At 31.2% G+C, this 27,630-nt stretch overlaps 1 protein-coding gene across 9 annotated transcripts in view; it reads left to right on the top strand.

The window, feature by feature from the left end:
* Positions 1-27,630, top strand: part of LOC127719525 (uncharacterized) — a 125,118-nt gene that overhangs the window by 77,796 nt on the left and 19,692 nt on the right. For 7 of the 9 annotated variants that reach the window (XM_052225766.1, XM_052225733.1, XM_052225712.1 and 4 more), the window contains 13 exons: positions 115-231; positions 875-1,016; positions 1,824-1,962; positions 2,488-2,701; positions 3,113-3,431; positions 5,202-5,427; positions 9,586-9,726; positions 19,707-19,766; positions 20,983-21,084; positions 22,564-22,659; positions 23,899-24,081; positions 25,149-26,077; positions 26,881-27,007. In XM_052225766.1, the coding sequence (XP_052081726.1) occupies positions 115-231; positions 875-1,016; positions 1,824-1,962; positions 2,488-2,701; positions 3,113-3,431; positions 5,202-5,427; positions 9,586-9,726; positions 19,707-19,766; positions 20,983-21,084; positions 22,564-22,659; positions 23,899-24,081; positions 25,149-26,077; positions 26,881-27,007 (2,795 nt within the window). The remainder of the gene's footprint in view (positions 1-114; positions 232-874; positions 1,017-1,823; positions 1,963-2,487; positions 2,702-3,112; positions 3,432-5,201; positions 5,428-9,585; positions 9,727-19,706; positions 19,767-20,982; positions 21,085-22,563; positions 22,660-23,898; positions 24,082-25,148; positions 26,078-26,880; positions 27,008-27,630) is intronic. The other 2 variants (XM_052225758.1, XM_052225772.1) reach the window with 1 other exon arrangement.

Below are 27,630 nucleotides of genomic sequence, written 5' to 3'. Positions count from 1 at the left end.
TATAAGTGATAGTGTTTTTATACTTTTTTATCACTTGGAAAAAATTTTGTTTATGTATATAGTTTTTACATATGTTAGGAAAATGTTCCTTTTTAATACAATATTTTTTTTCAGTTTTGAATGTAACTTGGTTGAGCATAATAAGCCAGTGAGAGGAACACAACACTGCTGGAATATTCAAGATAAAAATAAGTGTGACATCAAGGGATTGGTGTCTGGTATGACCTACAGGTAAATACTTATTTCATTTACAGATGTAAAATATCTTCTGTAAAAATATATAATTTGTATTAAAATATTGTGTTGGTGGGCAACATATGACAGTATTTAAATGAAGACCTAACCCGTTATATTTGTAATTTTTTCAATGATCATATGCTGCAGTTATTGTTATTATCAAAGAAATACACATATTCATATAAAAATAAGAAGATGTGGTATGATTGCCAATGAGACAACTCTCCACAAGAGACCAAAAGAAATTAACAACTATAGGTCACCGTACGGCCTACATGTATATATTAGGGATGTCAGTTTGTTTCAAAAAAGTGTAAAATGCCTATAATTCACATTTTGTAGGTATTTTTCCAAGTGAAATAATTTATGGAACTATTTAAAGGGTTTAACGTCCATAAGACAACAACCAACAAAGAAGACCATAAGTTCACATCTTCGATATCTATTTTAAGATTTATCATGAATAAGAGGAGATGTAGGATAAACATCAATGAAACAGCAACCCAACAACACAAAAAAGACAATTAGAGGTCAACATTCTTGTTTTGTTTTGTTGCTTTTGTATTCCTCCATATTTCCTTTTTAATTATACAATATTAGAATGCTAATTAATAGTTTTACATTACATTTATTTCAGGGTATATGTTATTGCCAATTATACAATGATACATGGAGAACAGCCATGTGAAATACAGACCTCTTCATCTGTCATCTATTATACCACTGTTGGACCACCACGTGCACCTAGACTAAAGATTGTCAGTGTAGATATGTACCAGGTAAGGGCTGTTCCATTAAAACAGATAGACAACAGTCCACGAAACACTACAAGAAACACTTCACAAAAAAAACACCAGATTGAGCAGTATGACTTGAGATTAAATTGGTGCAAATTTTTTCTTGTGTTCTCTATCATTTTTTCTCAATTTTGTAAACCATTCATTAGAAATACATATATAAAGGCAACATTTTGTAATTCATAACAAAGATATTATTTGAAGTTGAAATATGACCAAATGGATTTTTCAACGTCAGTGAATTTATGGCAAAATGTGAAGTAATTAAAAATAGAAAACAAAAGCTATATACTAAAACAATAAACAAAAAACAACTCTGACACAACCAACAACAACCACTGGATTATAGGCTCCTGGCTCTGAACAGACACATAAAGAATGTGGTTGGATTAACCAGGTTTTCAAGAGCTAAACCTAATCAGTCAACAGTCAATGAAACATTGCCCTAGACACTATACAGTAAAATAAAGATTGACAGTGGTATAATGGCACATCAAACAAACAAATTAGTTGGAAAGGGATTGACTAGTCAGATTGGTACAAAAAGGTAGTTAAGTCGTTTCTATATTTTTATTTTTAGAGCTTATATTTTACGATGTACCCGGTATGTCTCATATAAGTTTAAAGTAAATTATTCACTTTACTAAAAAGTCAGCAGACGTATATAAATTCTCAAAAATGATAAGCACATTTATTTTTTGAAATTTTAATTTTATGGAGCAGACGTTTAAAACAGAAGTTTATAGTGATAAATAATAACAATGAACACAGTTTTTTCTTTGATTTAAGGCTTTGATAGAATGGGATCAACCAAGTTTCCACAAAGACTTACAGATCCGAGGATTCCAGATTTATGTAGATAATAAACCCTTAGGTCGAGTGAGGAATAAGGATACCAGACAAATGCTGATCAACAATATGGTGGCAGGTAAGAGTTATCTTTCCTTTTACTTTCTTTTTACAATTAATTCAATCTCAAGAGAACGACATTAGAACGATCCATACATACATATGAATTCATTATTAGGTATTAGAGATATCACATACATGGGTACTTCTTCTAGGGGTGTTTAACGACCTCGACTACACATGAGGGTCTCGCACAGTCGGTACATTGATACAAATCATCAACCATTATAAATGATAAGAGTTATCTCCCATATCATGTCTCAAAAGGTTAAAAATGCTATATTCTTGTTCAAAAACATGTCTGACACCTGTAATTAAAATCACAGTGATTTATTAATGAATAGATATGATAAGTTACTTACATCTACATGTATTTATTTGTAGAATGATAAATATTATTTTCCTCCATTGTACTAAATGTTCAGTTTGCTTCACAATAATCATATTGAATTCATGGCATGTCTAATGTCAGCCATTTTAATAATGATTTATAATCTCAGAGAAATTGTGCATTCATACCTTCCTTATTCTTTCTTGATAATAGGTAGAACTCTGAGTGTTTATGTGGTGGCTGTTGCCAAACAGGGTAGCATTGAGAGTGAGCCTTCACGTAAACTCCACATCACCTGTCCAAGGAGGCCACCTGCAGTTGCAATTACCCAGCAGCCCTCTCATAAAGCAGGATGTGTATTAATTTCCTGGAACAGACCAGAAGGACATACTTATTCAACTAATGAGGAGGATATTTCATTATACGGGTAGGTTATAATGTATAAATGTGTAATTATAGCTCTGTGTTACATATAAACTTATCAAAGATAACAGTTTATAATTTTGTATGCCAGCATTACGTCTACTATAGACTCGTCAGTGGTGCTCAAATAAAAAAAGTTAAAAAGCCAAATAATTTATGAAGTTGAAGAGCATTGAGGACCAAAAGTTCCAAAAGGTTTTGCCTAAAACAGCTAAGGTGATCTATTCCTTGGGTAAAAAAATCCTTAGTTTTTTCAAACAATTCAAAGTTTTGTAAACAGTTTATTTATAAATATTACCATATCAATGATAAATATTTGAGTCTTCATTAGTGCTTATTAAACAATCAGATAAGGACATATTTTCATTTGTTTTCAGTCACTACATATCTTTTAGTCCAGAAATATTTTTTTCAGAATTTATTTGGATGGTAAATGGTATGGAAAAATCACAGCGAACAAAGCCAGCAACCGCCATGGTTACCAGTACTATTTGAATGACCTTCCCCCTGAACAGACATATGACATCAATGTCAAGGCCATAGCTGGGTACAATAGAGTTGACCCTGATAGTTCACATGTATTCTCACTCAGTGATAGTCCAATGTCAAACTCACTACCAGTGTCAGCCCCTGCAGCCCCTAAATCTCCCAAACTTATGCTTGAAGGACTTCACATAGATGGAATAGATGTCAGTTGGCAAGCTCCTCAGCAGTTTGGTGATGCTTCAATATCTGTAAGTTTGCATTTTGAATAAAACAACTAAAAAGGGAAACTACTGGTTATATTAAATCATTGCATTTTTGTTACATTTTGATGTCTAGTCAAAGAATGAAAACAAAAATCTACACATGTCCTCTGTTGGAATTGTTGTTGTTCATTTCTATTACAGAAAAAAATTATTAATTAAGTGACAAACTTTTAAAAATATATATGTTCCGGACCATATGAGTATTTGGACCATACGCGTATTGTCATGACCATAGGGGTATAGGTCCGGTTTATTAACACGATGAACTTTGAAGAGATGTCCCATAGATTAAGAGTTTCTAAAACCAAAATGTTTACTTATTCAATCATATTTTAATCATTGTTACATGATTAATGAAATAAAGTGAATTTTACTTATAAGTAGGAATTATAGTAAAATTATGTTTACATGTTCATTATTGATTTGTCCTAACATTTGTACGAAACGCAATATGTCGACTTATGAAAATAACTTCAAGAAATAACTAAATTTACTGTTAAACAAGAACTTTGGTCATTGAACCCTCTTTCTTTTCTTTTTTAAAATTTATTTTGGTGTTTCTATTTAAATTAAAATTTCTTAAATATTTCAAATTGTTTTTAGTTATCTAATGTGTTCTTGCTCCTATTTATACAATCTTACAATAACAAAAAAATCATATGAATAGTAGGAAAGAACACAATTATTAAAAGAAAATAAGTTGAGATTATTTAAGAATTTGTATACCCCCGCATTGAAAAAGTGGGGGTATACTGTTTTACCTCTGTCTGTCCGTCCGTCCATTCGTCCATCCGTCCGTCCGTCCCATGAATATTTTTCGTCGCATCTTTCTCAGGAACTACATTACTAGGATTTCTGAAATTTGGTTTCAGGGTTTATATGATTCGCCTATACCGTGTGATGCGTTTTCATATTCATCACTCAACAACTTCCTGTTTACCTTATACTTTTAGCGGGGCGGGGGTATCATTAGTGAGCAGTAGCTCACAGATTCACTTGTTGTTTCTGAAATAATAATTTAAACACTAAGAAAAAAGAAAAAAAGGTCCATGCCCAAAAGGCTGGTGATTTCATTTGTAGACGAAAAAGTGACAAGATAAAATGCTGTAAATTGATTCTAACGAAGAAAAGATAACAGATACACCAAGATTCAGACAATATGTGAAAGTTAAAGGAATTCAGTTAGTGACGTGTGTGGGTTGGGGATCTGAGAATGAGCTGTGTGCTCCTGCAATGCAAGTTAAAATATATTTGAAAAATACCTATATGGCTTAATACTCATATGATCCGGCCCATTAATAACCAAATGAGTAGGATACTCAAAGGGTCCCACCGTGTATGGTTGGACCATATGGATATAAGCATATGGTCATGTACTCATATGGTCCAAATACTCATATGGTCCGGAACATATATATATTAATTCAGTAGATTACTGTGGATTCATTTATTTTCGTGGGTACCAATTTTCGTTGATAACGGAAAACTTGTTTGTTCGTGGATATTTAATTTCGTGGTTTTGCCGAGGTCTGCATACAAGCCTAAAGAAAATTTGTCATTCGTTGAACGTTTAATTTCGTGGTTTACCTGTACCCACGAAATCCAAGAAAATTGATATCCAACGAATAATAATGAATCCACAGTAATTGAAATTTTTATATTTTTTATTATTTATTTCATGATTTATATTTTTGACAATAAAAAAGTTTAAGATTAAGAATGAATAGAATAATAAAGAAAACTTCCAAATTTCAGGGCTATCAAATGTTGAAGAATGGCAAACTTTATGGATCTATCATACCATCAGATGTCAATAGTTTACGTATCAGAGATATTACACTTGGAGAAAGGATAACCCTACAGTTGATTGCCTTGACAGATCATCCTGTTGGTAAACATGAGAGACGACATGAAACAACTGGAGACAAGGATTCTGGGATTGATGGATCAGGACATCCCGAGGATAAGGGTACATCTAGTGGTAGGTATTTTAGAAAATCAAAATGATATTAAAAGATTAATTTCTATATTGTAAAATTAAGGTATGTAAGATTTATATATTTTTTTCTTAAAATAAAAACAATTTGTTGAAATATGTTTCATTCATGAATATTTGCTTGTAGGAGTATCTTTTCAATTAAGCAGCATCTTTAATATTTAGTTTTACACATTTTGGCCATCACAGAAAGAGTGCATGTTGCACATTTAGTGTACCAATAATAGAAATATATATATTTTATCACATTATATCTATAGTAAAAAAAAAGTACACTTATAATTTAATTTTTCCTGTAACACATCTATTTTTATTTATCTTTTATATAGCACGCTTTGATAAACAAAAAATGATTTTGTTTACACAAGATATATTATATAATGGGTCAAACGGATGGCCATTGGTTGATACTAACATCAGTGGTAATTTGTAGAGCTAAAATAAATTGTAGAGTAGCAGTCTGATATATCTTGCTTCAATGCTTTATTACCCATATAAAATTTATATATCTTTTTTTTGCACTTTCACCTATACATTGTTTGGTAAATGAATTTTTGAATTTCAGCAGTAAAATTGACATACATATTCCGAATGATAATGTATCAAAGTTTTTTATAATTAAGGTGGTACCAAACACCTTGACTAAAATTAATTTGGCTCGTTTAATTTTCATAAAATTTTGACAAAATATTTACTTTGACCCTTTGACAAAAATATAAAAATTTCAAAAAAATTGAACCACACACTTTATCGGAAAATTTCATTGGATATATAGCAATTTGACAAACGCTAATTTTGATCTTTGAGAAGCTGAATATTTCCTTAACAATAGAATACGATAAAAACTTTCAGCGGATTTTTACAGAGTTATCTCCCAGTAGTGTTATGTACCACCTTAAATCCAGCTTTGTGCTAGATTGACAAAGTCTTTGTGAAACCCCAACAGGATAAAAAGTACATATTACTATTTTATTCTACATATACATTAATAAATTCAATGCATCAGCAATAAACTCTAAATGGCTCCTTGTCTTAGAAAAGATGTGAATAAATTGACCAGAGACTACTGGTATTTTAGATCTGCAATCAAGACCTAATTCCCAAAACAACAAAAGACACTCACTGAGGAATTGGGACAGGCACATGATCATGTGGTGTAATGTTTACAACAAGACATCCTGAAAGTAATGATTATCTGCATAAAGTGAAATGTTTTCATGCTTTTCCCTATGTATTATGCTAGTTTTTGCCTTTTGATATATACAATTTGTTAGAAAATTTGTATGCCCATGCGTGCTGTTAAAGCTAAATTATTTGGCTATTTTATTTTAGCTTGCTGGTTTGCAGATCTGTTTATCTGATTTTTTCTTAATTTGAAATAAAAAATAAAAATGGTTTTGAAGAATTTTTTTCTTAACCACCATGCATAAAAATTTAACCTGTAATTGTTCAGACTATCTTTCTTAAATAACCAGCACCCATGAGATTTTGATAGGAGTGTCTTCCCATCCCCCCTCAAGTCATTCACAATTTATTCTGGTACAGTCATAACTGGGGTCATAATTGTGGAGGCAAATTTATAAAAATGAATTCTAGCTTTTTCTCTCAGCTTGTGTTTTATTTTTGTATTATAAGCAGTTCTTATCCCTTGTTCCAATGTAGATAATTTATGTTATGGGACAAAAGAGAAGCTGTAAAGCCTCATTTTAAAAACTTGTACTGTAGCCACTTAAATTGTGCAAGTCAATATATTTAAGTCTCCCAAACGAAGTTTGGGAAGACTTATTGTTTTTGCTCAGTTCTTATTATTATTATTATTCTTCTTCTTCTTCTTCTTCTTCTTCTTCTTCTTCTTCTTCCGCCGCTTTTAAATTTGAACTTGTCCGCACCCGTTCTCCAAAACCGCTTGTCAGATTAACTTAGGGTTTCACAATATGTTAGACTAACATGTCTAGTGGTGCAATCAGGGTTTTGTTTGTGCAATGGGGTTTATAAAGGGGTACTTTGAGGGGCAAAAAGAAAAGAGGGTTTTACTATAGAACCCTATGGGATTTTATTTTTAAAAATTTTCAAATGATTATAAATTGAAAACCGTTTGTGATAGACACAATCTTTTTAATTGAAAATGTTCTAAATGATAAAGCCCATTAAATGAAATACAGGGTTAGTCCCCAGGGGTCACCCCCACTCCCTGCCATTTAAAAAAGTTCTAATACCTTGTAAGTGGTCAAGATCCCCACCCCTAAACCATATATATTCTGGTTTGTCATGCTAAGATGGTTTGAATGATATACGGGGTTAGTCCCCAGGGGTCATCCCGACCCCCTGCCATTTGAGAAAGTTCTAATATCTTGTAAATGGTCGAGATCCCCACCCCTAAACCATATATATTCTGGTTTGTCATGATAAAGCACATCAGATGAAATACAGGATTAGTCCCCAGGGGTCACCCCCACCCCCTGCCATTTAAGAAAGTTCTAATATCTTCTAAGTGGTCAAGATCCCCACCCCTAAACCATATATATTCTGGTTTGTCATGCTAAGATGGTTTGAATGATATACAGGGTTATTCCCCAGGTGTCATCCCGACCCCCTGCCATTTAAGAAGGTTCTAATATCTTGTAAATGGTCGAGATCCCCACCCCTAAACTATATATATTCTGGTTTGTCATGATAAAGCACATCAGATGAAATACAGGGTAAGTCCCCAGGGATCACCCCCACCCCCTGCCATTTAAGAAAGTTCTTATACCTTGTAGGTGGTCAAGATCCCCGCCCCTAAACCATATATATTCTGGTTTGTCATGTTAAGATGGTTTGAATGATATACAGGGTTAGTCCCCAGGGGTCATCCCGACCCCCTGCCATTTGAGAAAGTTCTAATATCTTGTAAAAGGTCGAGATCCCCACCCCTAAACCATATATATTCTGGTTTGTCATGATAAATCACATCAAATGAAATACAGGGTTAGTCCCCAGGGGTTACCCCACCCCCTGCCATTTAAGAAAGTTCTAATATCTTCTAAGTGGTCAAGATCCCCACCCCTAAACCATATATATTCTGGTTTGTCATGCGAAGATGGTTTGAATGATATACAGGGTTAGTCCCCAGGGGTCATCACGACCCCCTGCCATTTAGAAAGTTCTAATATCTTGTAAATGGTTGAGATCCCCACCCCTAAACCATATATATTCCTATTTGTCATGTCTCGAACATTTGAATGACGTATACAGTCAGTCCCCAGGGGTTCCCCCCCACCCCCAATCTTCTAATATCTTGTAAATGGTTGAGATCCCCACCCCTAAACCATATATATTCCTGTTCGTCATGTAATGAACATTTGAATGACGTATAGGGCCAGTCCTCAGGGGTTCCTCCCCACCCCCAATGTTCTAGTATCTTGTAAATGGTCGAGATCCCCACCCCTAAACCATATATATTCTGGTTTGTCATGCCAAGATGATTTGAATGATATACAAGGTTATTCCCCAGGCATCACTAATGCATATAACTTTATTGGACCAAACCAATTTTCACTAGACGTTGCCCAATGTCAGGCGACCCTAGGAATTACGAATTATGGGAGCTTCGTTTGGGAGACTTCGTAACAGCATCCTGTTACAATCATTTCTTGTTGACCTAAAATTTTATACAACTTTCAGAAACATTTGAAATATGTAAATTTCAGTGTCTGGGCTTCTTTTGGGAATGATAAAAAAAATTATGATTATTATAGTATTAGATCCAGATATTTCAAAGTGGGAAAGTGTTCTTGCTTGATATTGTTAAATTTTACACAATTTATAAATTTCTGATAAAGAATTGTGAAGTTATTATAATTATTTCAGCCTTTGTTTAAAAATCATAAAAATAATTACAAAATGTTGATTAATATAAGTTTGTTCCTCTGATTATATTTTCTTATTATTTATTTTCAATTCTGGATATTTCTCATGATTTGGCTTTAGTGTTTTTGTCCTCATTAATAAATTGATAGTATATCTATATCTTAAAAGTGGTGTGAGTTTTAAAAAAAAACTGTATTGAAGACCAATTGATGGCCTTGGGCTGTTTTATTGCTCTTTGGTCTGTTTGACACATTCCTCTGTTTCCATTCTCAATTTTAAAATAAAATTTTCCAGATTTGTTCCTTGGTGATCGATATGCTGGTTGCAGACCTGGAGCTAAGTTGGTGGTTCATTACACAGGCCTTGTTCTACCGCCATCAGCAGTCTGGTGTGAACAAGTGTCAGGACACTCAGCATTGATTGTTTGGAACAAAGGTAAGAAATCTATACTTTTTTTATTATTTAGTTTTACAGAAGCCATCACAAGTTGGTCGACCGTATGGAGTATCTGTGTCACAGATGACCATGGATATGTTCGAATTGTCCTTTTTGTCATGACCACAATCCTGACCTCTTTTCCTTGATTGTGACAAGGCCCAATGAGACTTATCTACAATTTTTTACTTAGCATGAGCAATTGTCCATCTCTTTGCATAATTTTACAAGAGTTATCTATTTTATGGCACAGAGTTCTCCTTTTGAGAGAATTACTTGGATTTCTATAGCATTGAAAAAATATGTTAAAAGAGGAATTTATTAACTGTTAATCAAATTATATTTGTGAGTGATTTTTTTTCCTTGTCCTTCAAGAGTAGAAAAATAACGCAAATATAATAGTCGCAAATATGTCAAAAAATGCTTTTTCTCTTATATAAATATAGGAACAACTTTAAAAATCAGTGTATTAATTCACTAAAAAACAGCTCAAAAAAGGCTAAGCAGGAAAGAAACTGTGAAAATAAGTTCGCTTAAAGTGAAACACTAAAAGTTTTAACAGCAGAAATTTTTCATAGTTATGTTCACACATTTTCTTGCAACTTAATTGCATTGGTCAGCTCAAAATGAATTTTATGAACTATTCAATTGATATTGCCCAGGTGAAACATGTAATTTCAGTTTACTTTCCCCGAAATTTACCTGAGCAATTTTGGATTCAACACATTAATTCTAAAGTTAGAGATCTTGATAAAACTAGAATTGCCAGGAAATTAAGGATTTTTGTCTCGCCTTGACGGAGTCAAAAAGCGAGTCATAGGTATGCTGTTTCCAGCGTCGACGACAGCGGCGGCTTCATCAATAATGTATTAGTTTGTGATTAGGTCTAGTTCATGGTGAACCACTAGTGGTAGGTCAATGATATTTGGTATGCAGTTGTATTAGCATTGGCACATCTCATTACCATGGAGATTATTTGGCCCCACCCCCTCAGTCAAGGTCTATTGACTTTGAAACTTTTCATAGTTTACATACATTAGTTTGTGATTAGGTCAATTTATGGGGAACCACTAGTGGTAGGTCGATGATATTTGGTATGCAGTTGTATAAGCATTGGTATATCTCATTTCCATGGAGATTATTTGGCCCCGCCCCCTCAGTCATGGTCTATTTACTTTGAAACTTTTGCTTAGTTTACATGTATTAGTTTGTGATTAGGTCAGTTTAAGATGAACTGCTAATGTTAAGTCAATGATATTTGGTATGCAAATTTATTGGCATTTGCAAGTATCGTTTCCATGGAGATTATATAGCCCCACCCCTGATCATGGTTCATTGCCTTTGAAACTTTTACATAGTTTACAAGTTAATGTTTGTGTTTAGGTTTGTTTAAAATGACGACTTATAATAAGTCAATGGTATATGGTTTGCAGTTGTATTAGCATTGGCACATCTCATTCCATGGAGATTGTTTAGCCATGTACCTTCAGTCATGGTTCATCGACTTTGAATATTTACATAACTTACATGTTTAAGTATTGCTATTTTAATTTCATCATTTACATAATCAAAATTACAAAACATCGAGACATATCTCTGTGATAACAGTTTATGGTATAATTTGATACAAATTAAGGCTTGAATATGTTTTAAAAAAAAAAAGTGAAAATTTGCTGTATAAAGCTTAATGGGAATACCTAAATGAAGGCAGTGAGGGGAGGGGAGAGTTTTGTTTAATTGGTTGGTGTTTAACACCACTTTCAGCACTATTGTGCTATTTCGTGGCAGTCAGTTTTTATTGGTGGAGGAAGTCTTAGTGCCAGGAGAGAACCACTGACCTTCAGTAGGAAAAATGACAATCCTAGTCAATTGAGATTGGAGTTAAGCCCACCTGCCACATGCAGGATTTAAACTTACAACTTCAGTGTTGACAGGTTAGTGATACAGTAGTATGAACACATCGATCACTCAGCCACCGAGGTTAGTTTTGACAGGAAAACACTTATCTCACTACTGAAATTACCCACAATACATCTGATTTTGGAACTGTTTATGATCATCTCTTCCTTTTATTGACCCTTATATTTAAGAATGCAGATTTTTTTTCCTAAAATATTGGTCCATTATACTGTTGTAGTCTTAATATTACATGAGAACAATCATTTTGGACTATTGAATTACATAAGTCTTGCTTTAGATAACCTTTGATAAAAAATTATATATTTTTTTTCCAATCATGTAATATGAGTTCTTATTGTTAGGTTGATATTTTAAACGATTATAGATATTTACCTGAGCATAGTCCATTACTACCTTTTTCCTCTATAGATGAGATGTCCGGGGGAATTAAAAGTGTTTTACAGACACAAGATAGTTGAGGAGCAACAACAAATACTTTTCACTCATTAAATTACAAAAACAATCCTTATAATCAAATCAATTTTAATTTTTTGTCATTAAATGTTTACAGTATGTTTGTGGTAATACAAATTTAAACAAACAAACAATTAACAACAAAATAAAAACAAAACAGTATACAAAAAAGACATAAGTGATAGATTTACAATTTTATAATATAAAAATGAGAAGATGTGGTATGATGTGGTATGATTGCCAATGAGACAACTCTCCACCAGAGACCAAATAACTTAGAAGTTAACAACTATAGGTCACTGTACGGCCTTCAACAATGAGCAAAACCCATATAGATTTTCAATTTAATTAATTAAGTTTAATACTTCATATAAACGATATAAATATTTTGTAAATTTTTTTTTTCATTATGTTTTCTACATGAAAGGATTTCTATTTGAGCTGCTTTAAGTAATAAATGTTTTTCCCTTTCAACTTCTGCAAGATGTTAACTACTTCTATCATAAAAGATTTACAAGAAATAGGACATTTATTGGGTATTGAAGCACCCTAATGACTTGTATTCTGTTTAGGACTAAATACCTCCTCAAGTACATATCTAATATAGACTTTACAAAATAAAATCTGATATGACCCGTGTTATTATCACAGATGATTTTTACTATACGTAGATATATATTGCCACTTAAAAGAATGTGTTGAGTGAGCAAACAATATGTATTCATCTAGATTTAGTATTGTTTGATATCATAAAATCTCAGGAATGATTTATTTTAAATCTGATCCTTATGTTCAACAATTTAAGCATTTGAAGGGCTAGGATAACAACGCTATTTCAAGAGATTGCTGATGTATTTATTTTACAGATAAATTTTAAAAGATTTAGGATCTTTCCTATTGATTTTTTCAAAGCTTAAAAAAAAGTAAAGATCCAAAATGTATGATAAAAACCATTTATTGTCATTGATAATTCATGTGGTGATTTAAAAAAGAGTTGATTATGATTTATTCAAATTGGTCTGAATTATTGAGGTTTTTTTTTTTTTTAATTATTTATACAATGTGCATTTGGTGCAGTAAAATTGGTACTATTAATAATATTCTTATTTTTACATCGCAATGACCTTGGGGTCATTCAGATGTATTGCTATCGCCTAGATTTCCATTATGTAAATTAGTTTTGGGTTTGTAACCGATCTATAAACATGGTAAATATGCGCACATAAACGAATGCAAAATAACATTCCTTATCGTTTGATATAAATACATCTCTTCAATGAATACTGATAAAAATATTTTTGTTTACAAGATAAATTAATAATATGAAAATGTTTTGTAGTTAGATATATATATATAAGTAAAAAATCATTGATAATATCAATGCAGACGTACCGAAAAATTGTGTTAAAGCATGCGGAAGAATATCTCAGAGAACTTTTTGCGAGGACCGGTAACTCTGTAATTGTTTTTGCGGGAAAATATGAATGCCTACTCGTATCCAATCTTAGAAAAATCGAATTTTTACAGAAAAGTGTCCACCATGTATACTGATTTGTATCACTACAATATAATAGTTATTACGGTGAAGTTGAATTTCCTGTAATTTATTCATCATCCACGCACGAACTTGTCTCAGAAAAAAATATATCTCTGTACATTAACCTCAGTTTCAGGTAAAGAGATATGTTGTTTTTTTTCTGAGACAAGTGCTTTTGACCATCCTCAAGAACTTGTGGTCATCCAATGTTCAGTACTTCAGTACTTTGATTCTTCACCCCAACATCAAATTTTCTAATATCTGTCTTTAAAAATTTGGTTTTTATCACTTAGAATTAAAATTCTTTTTTATCAACAATTTACTTTGATTATTGCAAAATTTATAAAATAAATTATATCTCAATAATCTTTAAAAAGGGTATTCGATTGGTACTTTCTTCAAGAGCTAGACAAAATATAAAATTCATTGTTTGAAACTTCCTTTAAAATGTTCCAATAATCTTAAAGAGACGATATTATCACTTCAGATATAAACAATAGCATATTATATTATCATATCAAAATATCGTAAATCGTAGTCACTGTATGGAACAGACAATACTAAAAATGGTAGCCATGTTCACACGATGGTATAATGTTTCTATTGATAGATAGGTACTTATTTCGGCTGTCGTGAATTGATATATATTTATTTGTCCTGTTGTAAAACGACGTTTACTCAATTGAATTTTGATGGTATAATAAATAGTGGGTGAAATCAACCAACAGTTTAGTGGCCGATGAGTGGGAAATGATTTAAAATTAATATTGTGTCACTCAAATTTTGTTTGTTGTTTCCGAACATAATTTTTGACGGATTTCTGATGTATTTGCACTGGTATTGTGTTTGGTACAAAGGATTTATAGTGTTAAGATGGATCAATATTGAAAAGGTTATATCCACGTCAGGTACAATCTTGTGAAGTATGCATACTTATGCATTTCTTTGGATTGAACATTCACCGTGGATAATGTGATTTTTCTCAGGATTTACATCTATTATTTTATATAATGTTCGAATTTTGGTAAGTTTTATGAATTTTATGCAAAGATCACTGTTCACAATTTGACTGCATTAGTAATAGGACACTTTCAATTATCATTAATTTTTATTTTAAGGTTAAAATTTACTAATTGATATACTGGAGAGATTAATTGATCATGTTTTAAAATTGAAGGACTGATACACTGAAATTTTTTTGTCAAGCATTGTATAACAAAATAAGTTTGAGGAATAAAGGTAAACTTGATTTTCTTTGAAATTTTTATCATTTATTATACAGTAAATTATAGATGAAAGAAACTTAAATTTTGAAATTATTTTCTTTGGTAGAATATTATAAAAGGATTTGTTGATATAACACCTTAGGATGTGACATACCGGCAAAACATACAAAGATAATAGTAGAAAAGATTTTTTTTTTATAAAGAAAACCACATTTATAACTTTTATGTCCAGTTCCCTCCTTTTCATCCTGTTAACTTTTGCTACTGATGATGGCAAGATTTGGTTTTCTTTATCTGCATTCTCACAGTATAGGGATTTCTGACACAAATATTTGTGCAAATAATCAGACTACATGAGGATTCTCTTGAAATTTGGTATGACTTAAATGTTATGTAACAAGTCTTGACAAAATTTAGTATATTTTCTTTAGCAAATAATGGAAGAACCTTTTGCTTAGAGACTACCTTTGTATCTGTAAAAGTTGTACAGATTTGAGATATGGGAACCAGTCTAATAAACGTTGATTCATATGTTGGTTTCCTAACAACCCAGTCAGACTAATGCTGGTTATTAAAATGTCCTGTTTATCTGTATTGATCTTAAAATAGGAAAATTAAATTTTTAATATTGATTAATTTGTAGTGTTAACATTTTGCAGATTACATTTTATCTTTTAAATTGTTAAGTTTTAATAAAGTCTGAATTATAAACAAATTAATATAAATCCATATCTAAAATTATAAAAGCTGTAGTTGTTCCGGCATTTAATTTGGTAAGCCTGTTTGAAAGGGAAAGAAAAACAAGTTTAAAAAACAGTATCTATGAAGATGGAGATGAGATAGGAAAGAATAGGAGAAAAAAATATGAATTTATTTGAAATATGAATCTGTTCTTATAGTAAGAGAACAAAAACCTGTTAGAGGATTGATTGATTACTGTTTGCTTAAAATCCAGTGGCAAATATTTCATGCATATTCACTTCAGGAATAGAATGATTAGATTGAATTTTTATTTTCTGAATGACAATAAAATAAAAATGTAATGTTGTTGTCTCTTTGACACATTCCCTGTTTCCATTCTCAATTTTAATTTCAAAATCAGTTGATATTAGTTTAATAATAGAAAAAGTCATTTATGAGGACTTTTTCTATCATTGTAATGTTTTCTACATTTCAAATAAGTATAGAAATTTCATTGTTCTTAATAGCACATTGGGCATGTTAAGAGATATGTCTTCATCATGATTTACTAATTCATTTTTGCTTCATTTGGTAACCAGTTATGATAACTTTAAACAGATTTAAATATCCACCTCACAGTATATACCTAAAAAAATAGCCAGGAGTTATTTATCATTCTTTGTATTGGTAACAAACTGCAAACAGTCTACTTTTGTACATTTGTTAATATTTATATTAAAATCTATATTGCATAGTTGATTTAATTTTGACGTTAATTGATTTTTAAATAGGAGTTTTGTATGAATGTCTTGTGATATACTGTATTTATGAATTAACAATCTACTTTTGTTGCTGTGTAATACGAATCAATAGGGCAACAGAATTCTTTGTACTTTTCAGTTTCATTTAAAAAAGTTTTCTAACCCATTTAATAACAAAAAGAGACCATTAATTGCACATAGAAGGCAATTCAAATCGTGGTGTTTTGATCATTAATTTATGTGTACTGATAAACTCTTAATGGTTGCTGTACAAATTTAGTTGTGTTTAAAGATAATATTATTGACATAGGAAATTTTACTAAGTGAAATCGGTAAGAATGAATTGATAAATATATAGATTTTCAGTCTGTAAATTTGAATTAAAAGGATTAATTTGACTTTCTTAAAGTTATGGATGAGTAATTCTGAATACTGAATCAATGTATTAATTGAATGTTGGTAAGATTTTTAAATAAAATTGAAATATTAAACTTAAATTTTGCAAAATTTGACCAGTTTCCTTTATTTTTGCTTATCCTTGATGAAAATATTGTCGATTATTTCTGCTTTAAAGCATTAGTACATGCGGCTAAATTGAAAACAGAAACAGACAGAAAAAAACTTATTCTTTTATCTGTGATAATCTCTATCATTGATAAATAGAATAGTTGCATGTTATCTGTAAACTTATGTTGTTAGTTTGCTGTCTCATTGATGTTTACCAAACTCTCCTTTGAATATTCTTTGTTTTTCATATTCATACATATTTGAATAAAATAATATTTAAAATCATAAATTTCAATATTTAATTCTTATACAAAGATATTGTATGGTGGGTGGACTTCAGTAACAGAAAAATAATTCTGATTTCTGTAGCCAGGTAGAATGTAAATAGTCGAATGTTGAAATTGAATTCACCTTTTAGATATAGATATTTTCCTTTAGAATTAGAATAGACATAAATCAAACTGAAATAAGATGTTCTCAAGTGCTTGAAAGACCCTTTTCAATCTTAAATCATAAATTCAAAGGACTAAATATGATTTAGAAATAGGTATATATGTAATTCATATTTACCAAATTTATTGTAACACTCACTTTGAATAGGTCACACAAAAAAATTAATTCAAAGAAATGATATACTGCAGAGCATGAAATGCAATGAAATTTATTTCTTTATTGAAATACATGGGACAATTTTAGAAATTTCATTTAGTTGGTACTGCCGTGTACAATGTTAATATAGAAAACTAGGCAGAAAGACTCTTTATCATTTGAAATAAAAAAAAAATATATAAATGTTCATAATGAGATTTTATAGTACTGATACATCTTATGAAAACCCTTGTTTGTACCTTATGCATATATTCACAATATACATGTATTATAGGAAAAAATAAAAATATTTATACATTTGTACCAGTTTTACAAACTTGATGGCCTCTAATGCTTTTCTCTTATTTCTAAACAATTGCACATCAGTCAATAAGCATATATTCCTGCTGTTTAAATAGACCCTCAGAAATTTAATTCTTGTCTTTCTTTTACAAAGAATTTGGAATTCCTTGAAATTTGACCGCAAAGTGAAACCCAGTGAACAATAAGTAGAATAGCAGGAGACAATGTTTGTATAGTATACAAATATTACATAAGTTTATTTGCAGACATGTAAAAGGCTGGTCTATATTAGTAAAAACGTATATGGAAGTGGGAATTGCCAACCCAAGTTCCTACCTTTGTTTGTTTAACTCCAATATGTCTTCTTTGAAATGAATCTAATTCTTTTTCAGACCTTTTTTTAGAGACTGAATGTTATGGCTCTCTGTTATTTGTTGTAAAAAAAAATTGGAGAAAACACAATAGAAAACCTAGATGCCTCTTGTGTCGAGGGCTTGTATCTGTCATTGATGTATACCACACATATATTATTCACATTAGGGTTTGCAGAGGAACATTTCTGATTGCATAAGGTTAATTGTTTATTGCAGGAACTGCATTACTCACCCCTCATAAAAATAAGTCAGTTCATTTTTGCAGGCTTTGCTTTTTTGTCCTTTTGGAAACTGAAATGCCTTTGGTTGTATTAGATGGCCATTTTGTAATGACAAATTATTGAATGTTAACTAATTGAATAACATACTGGAATTTTGAGGCATAGTTGAAAGATGAATTAAAGAACATAAACATTTTCTATAGTCCTGTGTGCAGAACTTGTGAAAACAAAAATAAGTATAAAGTGGATGGTAGTTTGAAGACAGGGATTGGGAGAGAAGTACTTATTCAAAAGGGGGAAGTGGGAATTGCCAACCCAAGTTCCTACCTCTCTTATGCTGTGCTGTAACACCACCATTGACCACTGTCCCAGGTAAGGGGAGGGTTGAGCGCTCACAAACATGTTTAACCCCATCACATTCTTTATGTGCCTGTCCCAAGTCAGGAGCATGTAGTTCGGTGGTTGTCTTTGGTTAATGTCTGTCATACTTGTTTTTTTCATAAATTGTTTTGTTATAAATTAGGCCGTCAATTTTCTCAATTGAATTGTTTCATATTTTTCATGTCAGGGCCTTTTATAGCCGACTATTTGGTGTGGGTTTTTCTTATTGTTGAAGGCCGTATGGTTGCCTATAATTGCTTACATCCACTTCATTTGAACTTGGGTGGATAGTTGTCTCATCGGTAATCATACCACATCTCCTTATTTTTATATATACATAAATATCATTATTCCTCAAGCAACAACAACAAAATTGAGAGCAAAAATAAAAAAATCTAAAGTACGTATGTGAACAAAGGGAGATAATATTGATAATTATAGAATAACTAATCGAAGATTTGAAATAGAGAAAAATATTCAACAAGTGACCGAACAACACATTAATTCACGAATGCGCATAGCGCATGAGTTAATTATCAGTGTTGTTCTGTCAGGAGTTGAATATTTTTCGATATTTGAATTCTTTGATTAGTTATTCTTTTTATTACATTGGCAAATGGCTTTTTTTATGAAATTAAAGTAGAAAATGTAAGGAACTATATCTTTTTCTACGCATTCACAATTTGTTTTGATTCGACGTTATGGACGTCTTGACAACGCCTATTGTTGTATGACGTCAGAGGAGTGAAATAACCACGTTTATTTCACATGCGAAATTATTTGTTTTTATTTCACTGGGAAATCAATGAAATTCATTGCAACCGATGTAATAATGATACATATTAATTTTCACTGGACGTAACAGCTTTATTGGGCTGTTGGTTGGTAAATAAGAAGGAGTTGTATTTTTATAAGATTTATCTGCTCTCAGTACTTTAAGGTCAATTTTGACTATAGTATGAATGTGATCATGAATCATTGCTGTTTACACATGCATGTATTTATATCTAACTAATATGTACATGTAGGAATACCTTTACAAGAATTGCCTGTGGAAAAGATTAATGGGACAAACATCCCTGTTCCAGGTGATCACATAACTCAGGATTAGGGATATGCTTTGAATTTAATGAATAATTAACTAAATATATATTTTGAGGTTCTAAAATATAAGAGTGCTATGTTTGAAATTAAAATTAACATATTCATATGCAGTTGACTCTGGTTATCTGAAACTCATTTATCTCAAAATTCCTATTATTTTGTGTCCCAATAGACCTTATTGCTATTTTGAATTTGTGACACTTGAACTATTGATGTCATACAACAATCACTTTTGCATTTGTTGTGTTAGACATTTTCTCTTAAGATGTCAAAATTTTCATGAACTGTTGTGATGGTCAGTAATGGTGGATAAATAGCAATTAGGTTTATTGATAAATCTGCATTATATTTACTGCTAAGATCTCAAATTATTTTTTTCCTTGACTTTAAGATAACAAGAATAGACTATGTTTGAAAAGACTTTAACTGTTTGCCTGTTTATATATAACCGTTGCATAAAATTAACAAAAAGCAGCATAAAAACAGTTTAAAATATTTTACAACATTACAAAATGTTTGCTTGATTTTTTTAATGTTTAACAAATCTGTCCCTTTTAATGGTAGACTGCAGATTTAATCGTCAAATTTTCTAACAGATATTTTATTTCAAATGCATTTCATGTTTTGATATAAGTATAAAATTTATTATACAATACAGAACCAAATGCCAACTACAAAAAACTTATTCCTGCCAATATTAAGCTATAAATCATTACTTTCATATCCTGATTTTATTTTTGCATCGTCTTTTAAATAAAAGCTTAAACATTGTATGTTTTAAAAATATGGAATTATCACAATTGAAAGACATTTGATAAATCAAATTCAGACAAGATTCTTACATTTAACTTTGTTTTGATGCCTCCGATTTGTTTTTGATGTTTCATGTTGACAGAAACCAACTATCTAACGAAAGTAAACATGGATGATGAGCAATTAATTCAATATTTTGACGAAAATAGATAAATTGTCAATAGAAGTCTTAAATCTGTTTGATTAAACAGGAGTTGTTGAGTACTATATTCATGTCATCTTGCAGTTTAAAGGGAAAATCTTAATTATATCACAAAATTTTTCACTTGTATTTATGCATTTAATCCAGTGTGATATTAAAACACACATGCATGGCTAATATTTAATTTTACTGATTATTTACGTTTCTGTCACAATTGATTGCTAATGTATTAAATATAATTTCAGATGATGAGCCAAGAAGTCATTTTATCAGACCTGAAAATTACCAGGTGACATGGTGGCCAGGAGATCGTCCTGAGGATGAAATCAACAGTGATAGCACAAATGGTAAAGTAAATTGTTTTATATCTACAGTGCATATTAAAAGCTTTTCTCAATAGCTTTAAAATAAGTTTACATTCTCTTTGCAAAAAAAATTCTTTTAATTGGTTGTATTGTTGACCCTTTTAATTAAGAAATAATTCATGGGGGCTTAAATATATCGTGATATCGCTCAGGGTAAAATATTTGTCATAAAGGGCCAACCCGTGGTAAAATCACGATATATTCAAGCCCCCATGAATTATTTCGATTCTAATAGGACAAATACGGCAATTGTTTTGGATCGAAGCGCTCTAGATGAAGGCATTATTTGCTGTTCCCATAAATAAACGCACTATTAAATTGACGTAAAAGACTGGAGCAAACTGAATAAATGACATGCTTAAACTATTTACAATAACATATTTACTATAGATAGGTTTGGATGAATCTAAATGATATATGTACTTATATGTCTTATATGTATACAAAAAATGGCTTATATAACACATTTTAGCATCGTTTGTTTACGTTTCCTTGTTGTGATGATTTTCGGTTTCACAAGCGTGTATTTTCCTGTAAAATGCTTATATTCTTACGTCATCGTTCTATGACGTCGGTTAGCTCATTCATAAAAAAGCATATGACGTGGGAGTACGATCAGAACAGCCCAAACAATATATTCATATTTTACCACGGGTGTGTACTCAAAGTGTTTGAAGAACGTCATGTTAGAATTTACCATTTCACTATTTTTATTGAAAAAACTTAAATAATTGAATGCATTTTGTGGAGTTTTTATAGTTATGTAAAACATGGATTGAAGCACATTTTGTATAATTTGCTTGTTACGAAACATCATCTTTGAAATTTTTTAACAACATCTTGACAAATCATATCATACATCTTCAATGGAAGACATGTATTTTATAATTACAAGTTTATGAAAGTGCTTAGACATTTTTTGTGAATATGGTTTAAATATTTTTGAATTAGAATGTCCACTGTGTTAAAAAATTATCTTCTAACCTTAAGCTACTTGTAAAAAAAAATTAAGGCACAAGTACTGTAAGATCTTACATTTTTCTACAATTATAAGAATGTTATCCGTTAATTTGTGCCATTCATTTCATTGATAGCAATAACTAATCAACATGTGTACTAAATATAAGGTTTACAATTTGTTAAATCGATTATATATGTACTAGGTCAGGGGAAGCACCACTACACTCCCCCCACCTCAAGAGTCATTATACAGTAAAAAGGTACTGATGCATTTAGTTCACAAACAAAAGAAAAGAACACATTATTATGAAAAAGTAACTATGGTGGACCAGTGGTAGCATAATTATTTTACAAATATTCATTCTACAGACTTAATTGCAGTGCCAATTGTTCATTTGCTTCAGCAGTTTTTTGCACCTAAGAAATTCATACTAATAAAATTACTTTTTATGGTAACTGAAAAGCGAGTAAATATTTTGATTTAATACTTTAATTCTGTAGATAACCATTTGCTGATAACCAATCTCAGACCATCAACTTCTTACACAGTGGTAGTTGAGGCCAGGAAAATGGAAAAATACAAAGATGTTGATGAAGGTTTGTAAAATAAAAATTGAAGAACTATTATACTGATTTCTCTAATATTTTATTAAGTTAACGCAGATAAATGTTATTCTGCAATAACAAAACATTTATAGCTTTTGATGACATACATATATAAAAGAAACTTTAGATGTATGCTAAGATTTCATCAAGTAGTTCATTTTGTTTGCCTTCTCTTTTAACATTTAGAGAGAATAATCCAAAAGATCATCTTATTCAGAAGATTCATTTTTGTAAATATCTACACACAATCAGGAATGACTTCTATTCAAATGTACTGTTATTTTTGTCGAGCCTTCGACTTTAGTCGAAAAAGCGAGACATAGTGATCCTACATTCCGTCGGCGGCGTCCAAAAATTTTCACTCTGTGGTTAAAGTTTTTGAAATTTTAATAACTTTCTTATTCTATCCTGGATTTCTACCAAACTTGGACAGAAGCTTGTTTATGATCATAAGATAGTATCCAGAAGTAAATTTTGTAAAAATAAAATTCCTGTTTTTCCGTATTTTACTTGTAAATAGACTTAGTTTTTCTACCAGGAAACATTACATTCACTCTGTGGTTAAAGTTTTTAAAATTTTAATAACTTTCTTAAATTATCCTTGATTTGTACCAAACTTGGACAGAAGCTTGTTTATGGTCATAAGATAGTATCCAGAAGTAAATTTGTTAAAAAAAAAAATTCATTTTTTCCGTATTTTACTTATAAATGGACTTAGTTTTTCTGCCAGGAAACAATATTTTCACTCTGGTTAAAGTTTTTAAAATTTTAAAAACTTTCTTAAACTATCCTGGATTTGTACCAAATTTGGACAGAAGCTTGTTTATGATCAAAAGCTAGTATCTAGTAGTTAAAATTTGTACCTGTTTATCCGTATTTTACTTATAAATGGACTTAGTTTTTCTTCCAGTTAACATTAAATACAGTCTGCAGTTAAAGTTTTTAAAACATTTATTAGATTCATAAACTATCCTGGATTTATACCAAACTTTGGCAGAAGCTTCTTACAATCAAAAGATAGTATCTAAAGGAGTATTTTTATTGATTTTTTTTCCTCATTTTTGTTGAGCCTGCGATTAACAGCAAAAGTAGGCGAGACACTGGGTTCCGCGGAACCCTTACGAATTTTTTACTTCATCTTCACAATCTTTCATTTTCAGAAAATAATATTTATTGTTTTTCCTACCAATTTATATCTTTGTCATTTTTTTATGATATTTTTTTTTACAGAGGAGAATAAAGGAAAACATTCAATAATGAATTCCTTCATTATTGCCTCCAAAGCAGAACCACTGACAATAAAAACAGCTCGGCCACCTGACCCTCCATCAAACCTGGGTACGGTGGCCACAACATGCTCTGGTATAAAGTTAGCATGGGATCAACCAAGAGAACATGGTGTAGAGGTTATAGGTTAGTTTATATTATAGGATTAAACACATTTTTTTAAGAGGTTTTAAATGTGAAAACTGGGCTATTAACTCACAAACTGAATAATGTAAAGTTTGTGAGTCAGCATTTTCCAAGCTTTAATGCCTTATTTCTTTTTGTTATGCATTTGAATAGAAATAACAGCAACATATATTTGTTTTTCTATCTCAATTTGCTTGGAAACCCTTGATCCCATGCATGTATGTTGCACATGGATAGATCACAATAATGGTTACGAAAGTAGTTTCGGCAACATGGTCTAAGGAAAAAAGTATAAAGAAAATACCTAACTCCAATGCAAGTTCAAAAAGGGGGAGGTCCATATCAACTGACAAAATCAAACACAATCAATCAATGAAACAAGTGAAAAACACAACTGCCTTATTCCTGACTTGGTACAGGCATTTTCCAAAGAAAATGGTGGGTTAAACCTGGTTTTATAGCTAGCTAAACCTCCCACTTTTATGACAGTAGTTTATAGTTCTGTTATTTTTACAAAATTGGGTGAGCTACCCAAACAGACATAATGGTTAATGTAACAATAATTGGGATCCAGTAGCCAAAACTGTGTAAACATACATTACAGACATACAACACAACTTACTAAAAAAATCAAATAAGCATACAAATTAATACATGAATAACAAAGACGCAAACAAAAAAGGTGTAAATAGTAAATTTGACAATGACGTCAACAATGAAATGTAAACCAAGGGAAAAATTTCTAAGGGACCCATCCGATTTAAGTATTTGTAGATATGCAAATCATATAAGAATTATTGCAGGATATTTCTTTCATCAAAAACCATTCAAACTATCAGTTTTGTTTTTTTTTGGCACATTATCAAACATCTTTTTATTCTATCGAAATCGGTTGAAATTTTTTCAACTAATGAAATATAATTTGCCATATAATGCAAAACTTGAGTAAATCAAAAGTAAAGTCATGTGAGCAGTGATGAATTTAATACAATATACTTACAATGTTTAGAATGGCACTTGTTGAAGTTGTCTTCAGCATGAATGTTCTATATTTGTTCTGTTTACAGGAATCAGGGTTGATGCAGTTTCACTAAATACCAGCGACCCACATCATGTTAGTGTTGACGTACTACCAGATTCCATAGAAGCAAATATTGAATATCTTCGGGAAAAGACTGACTATCTTCTTCGTGTAACTGCCATAACTGATGAATATTTTGATCGATTGCCAGAAAAACACAAACTTAAAAAACTAAGAGCATTGCCTAAGGACATGATGATTTCATCAGAAGATTCAAGATGGCTGCCAAATTCTAGTATTATCAGTAAAACAGCTGGCACTGAGCCGCCAGCAAACATCAGAGTTTCCAAAGCATCGACAAATAATATGAAATTGACATGGACACCTCCTATTGTGTATGGATCTAATAAATTGACTGGTCAGATTGTACGGTGGTGGGATGTTAAAGCTAGTAAACATGTTGATGATGATTTCCACATTGCTTGCCATAAAAACCTTCTCCCTTCAGATGATTCCGTTATGATTGATGATTTAGTGCCAGGAATTCAGTATAAAATTGTCATCGAGGCTGTGGTCAGTGTCAAAACAGCGTTGGAGAAAGAAAGGAATGATGGTGGCATTGAAGCAAATAGACGAACAGCTCATGTTATGTCAAAACCCATGTTTGCCAGGGCACGTGCTCCGACAGAACCACCAAGACTTTACATTACTGGTTATACTCAAACTACAGCACAGTTATACTGGGAGAAGCCTTTATTGGTGACAGTTACAGGAAAAGATGAAAACGGAAAAGTGAAATATCTACGCAGATACTTAGAAGGTTACAAATTGGAAATCAATGGGAAGACATATAGTTGTCTTGGACCTAATTCACAAAGTTGTGCACTAACTAAATGTAAACCTGGGAAAAAATACTTAATAAATCTTGTAGCTTTAACTTGTACAGAGGAAGGCAAGAAAGAAAGAAAAAGAAAGGTTTGTACTTAAATTTAAGTATTTTGAAGTATAGTCTAGAACACTTACAATAATAGATTTTTGAAGCATGTTTTTAATCACTATTATCAGTAGTATTAATTCTGTCTGTGGAACGCTCAATATCTGCAGCACCTAGAGGGGCAGTAACAGATGGTTCCTTGGTTTTTCAAAAAACAAGTTTACTGTGTGTGGAGAATTCCTAAAGTTGACCCAATAATAAAGACAGTAATAATTTTGTAAAAAAAGTTAAATATTTTGACACATTTTATATAGAAACAAAACAGTATTATCATGATTATTAATGTCTAGAATCTGAGCCTGTCCATATACAGCTTTCTCTTTGATTTCAATATTTTGACATCAAACAAGTTATTAGACATTTATATGTCAAAGGTTGCATTGTATCAGTAGAATATATATTAAAAATGCAAGTAATTTTAAGGTAATTATTTACAAAATTTCTACACTACAATCAAATATTAAAATCTGACAAAAATATTAATTTTCCAATATTTTCAATGTTCAGTGTTGAATAATTGGCTGAGGCTATCAGTATATCTATTCAGACCAAAAGTGAATAGTTGAAAGAAATGGAAAATAAAGAAAAGAGTTTATTTTGTAAATGTGTCTAGCAATTTAAAGCTAAACAACAAGAACCACTCAAAAGAAATTTAATGTTTGTGACAAAAACATTTTAATGTTAACATGATTACAACAATTTATGGGTAATAGTAACAAAATTACAACTTAATTTTAACAATAAATAATTTTAAAGTATAAACAGCAAATTATTTGATCTTCAGTATAAAGGCGTATATAGGACAGTGAATCCTCAGAACATTGATTACTCAGCCATTCTTGATGATGAAGACAATTTGGATGCATCACCTTCTGAAACATTAGAGGTCGTATTACCACGAACCCAGGAAGGTAAGTGTTCATGTTAGTTGTTGATCCTTCGGGTGGGCAGGTGGGGACGACTACAACCTTTTTATGGTAGGGGAGAGCAGCTGAGATATCGAGTAACCCACCCCTTGCATACCGGTATATTTTGAACAACAAAAACTTGTCAGATATTTATTAGAAATAGAGGTTTAGATACCTTTGCAAAATAACAAATTGTAGAATTTAATTCTCATACAAAATTCAAGACAGTCCTTAGCATTCCTTCAAAATAGTTTTCTCACAAAAATGGCCTTTCTACTGACGATAAGCTATCTCATACAAGTAAAAGACATCCATTTATGGCTTCTTATTTGCATTTTTGGCACAAGAAAAGAGGTAATCAGACTTCTCAGTATATATGTATCATAATGCTGGATAGGGGAATACAGGAGAATCATATTTAACTACCCCTTTATTTTCTTTTGGTTAATAGAAACTTAAACAACTTAAGTATTGTACAGGTTTTTCTCATTGTTGAAGGCAGTACCATGGCCTATTATTGCTTACTACCACTTCATTTTAACTCTGGTAGATAGTTGTCTCATTGGCTATCATACTACAACTCTTCATTTCTATATTAGATAATTTTGGTAATACTGAATAACTGT

This window comes from Mytilus californianus, unplaced genomic scaffold, assembly GCF_021869535.1.
Source record: "Mytilus californianus isolate M0D057914Y unplaced genomic scaffold, xbMytCali1.0.p SCAF_1, whole genome shotgun sequence".
Taxonomy (NCBI): Eukaryota; Metazoa; Mollusca; class Bivalvia; order Mytilida; family Mytilidae; genus Mytilus; species Mytilus californianus.
Note: the sequence above shows the minus strand (reverse complement) of the source record. Positions and strands in the feature narration are given on the sequence as shown.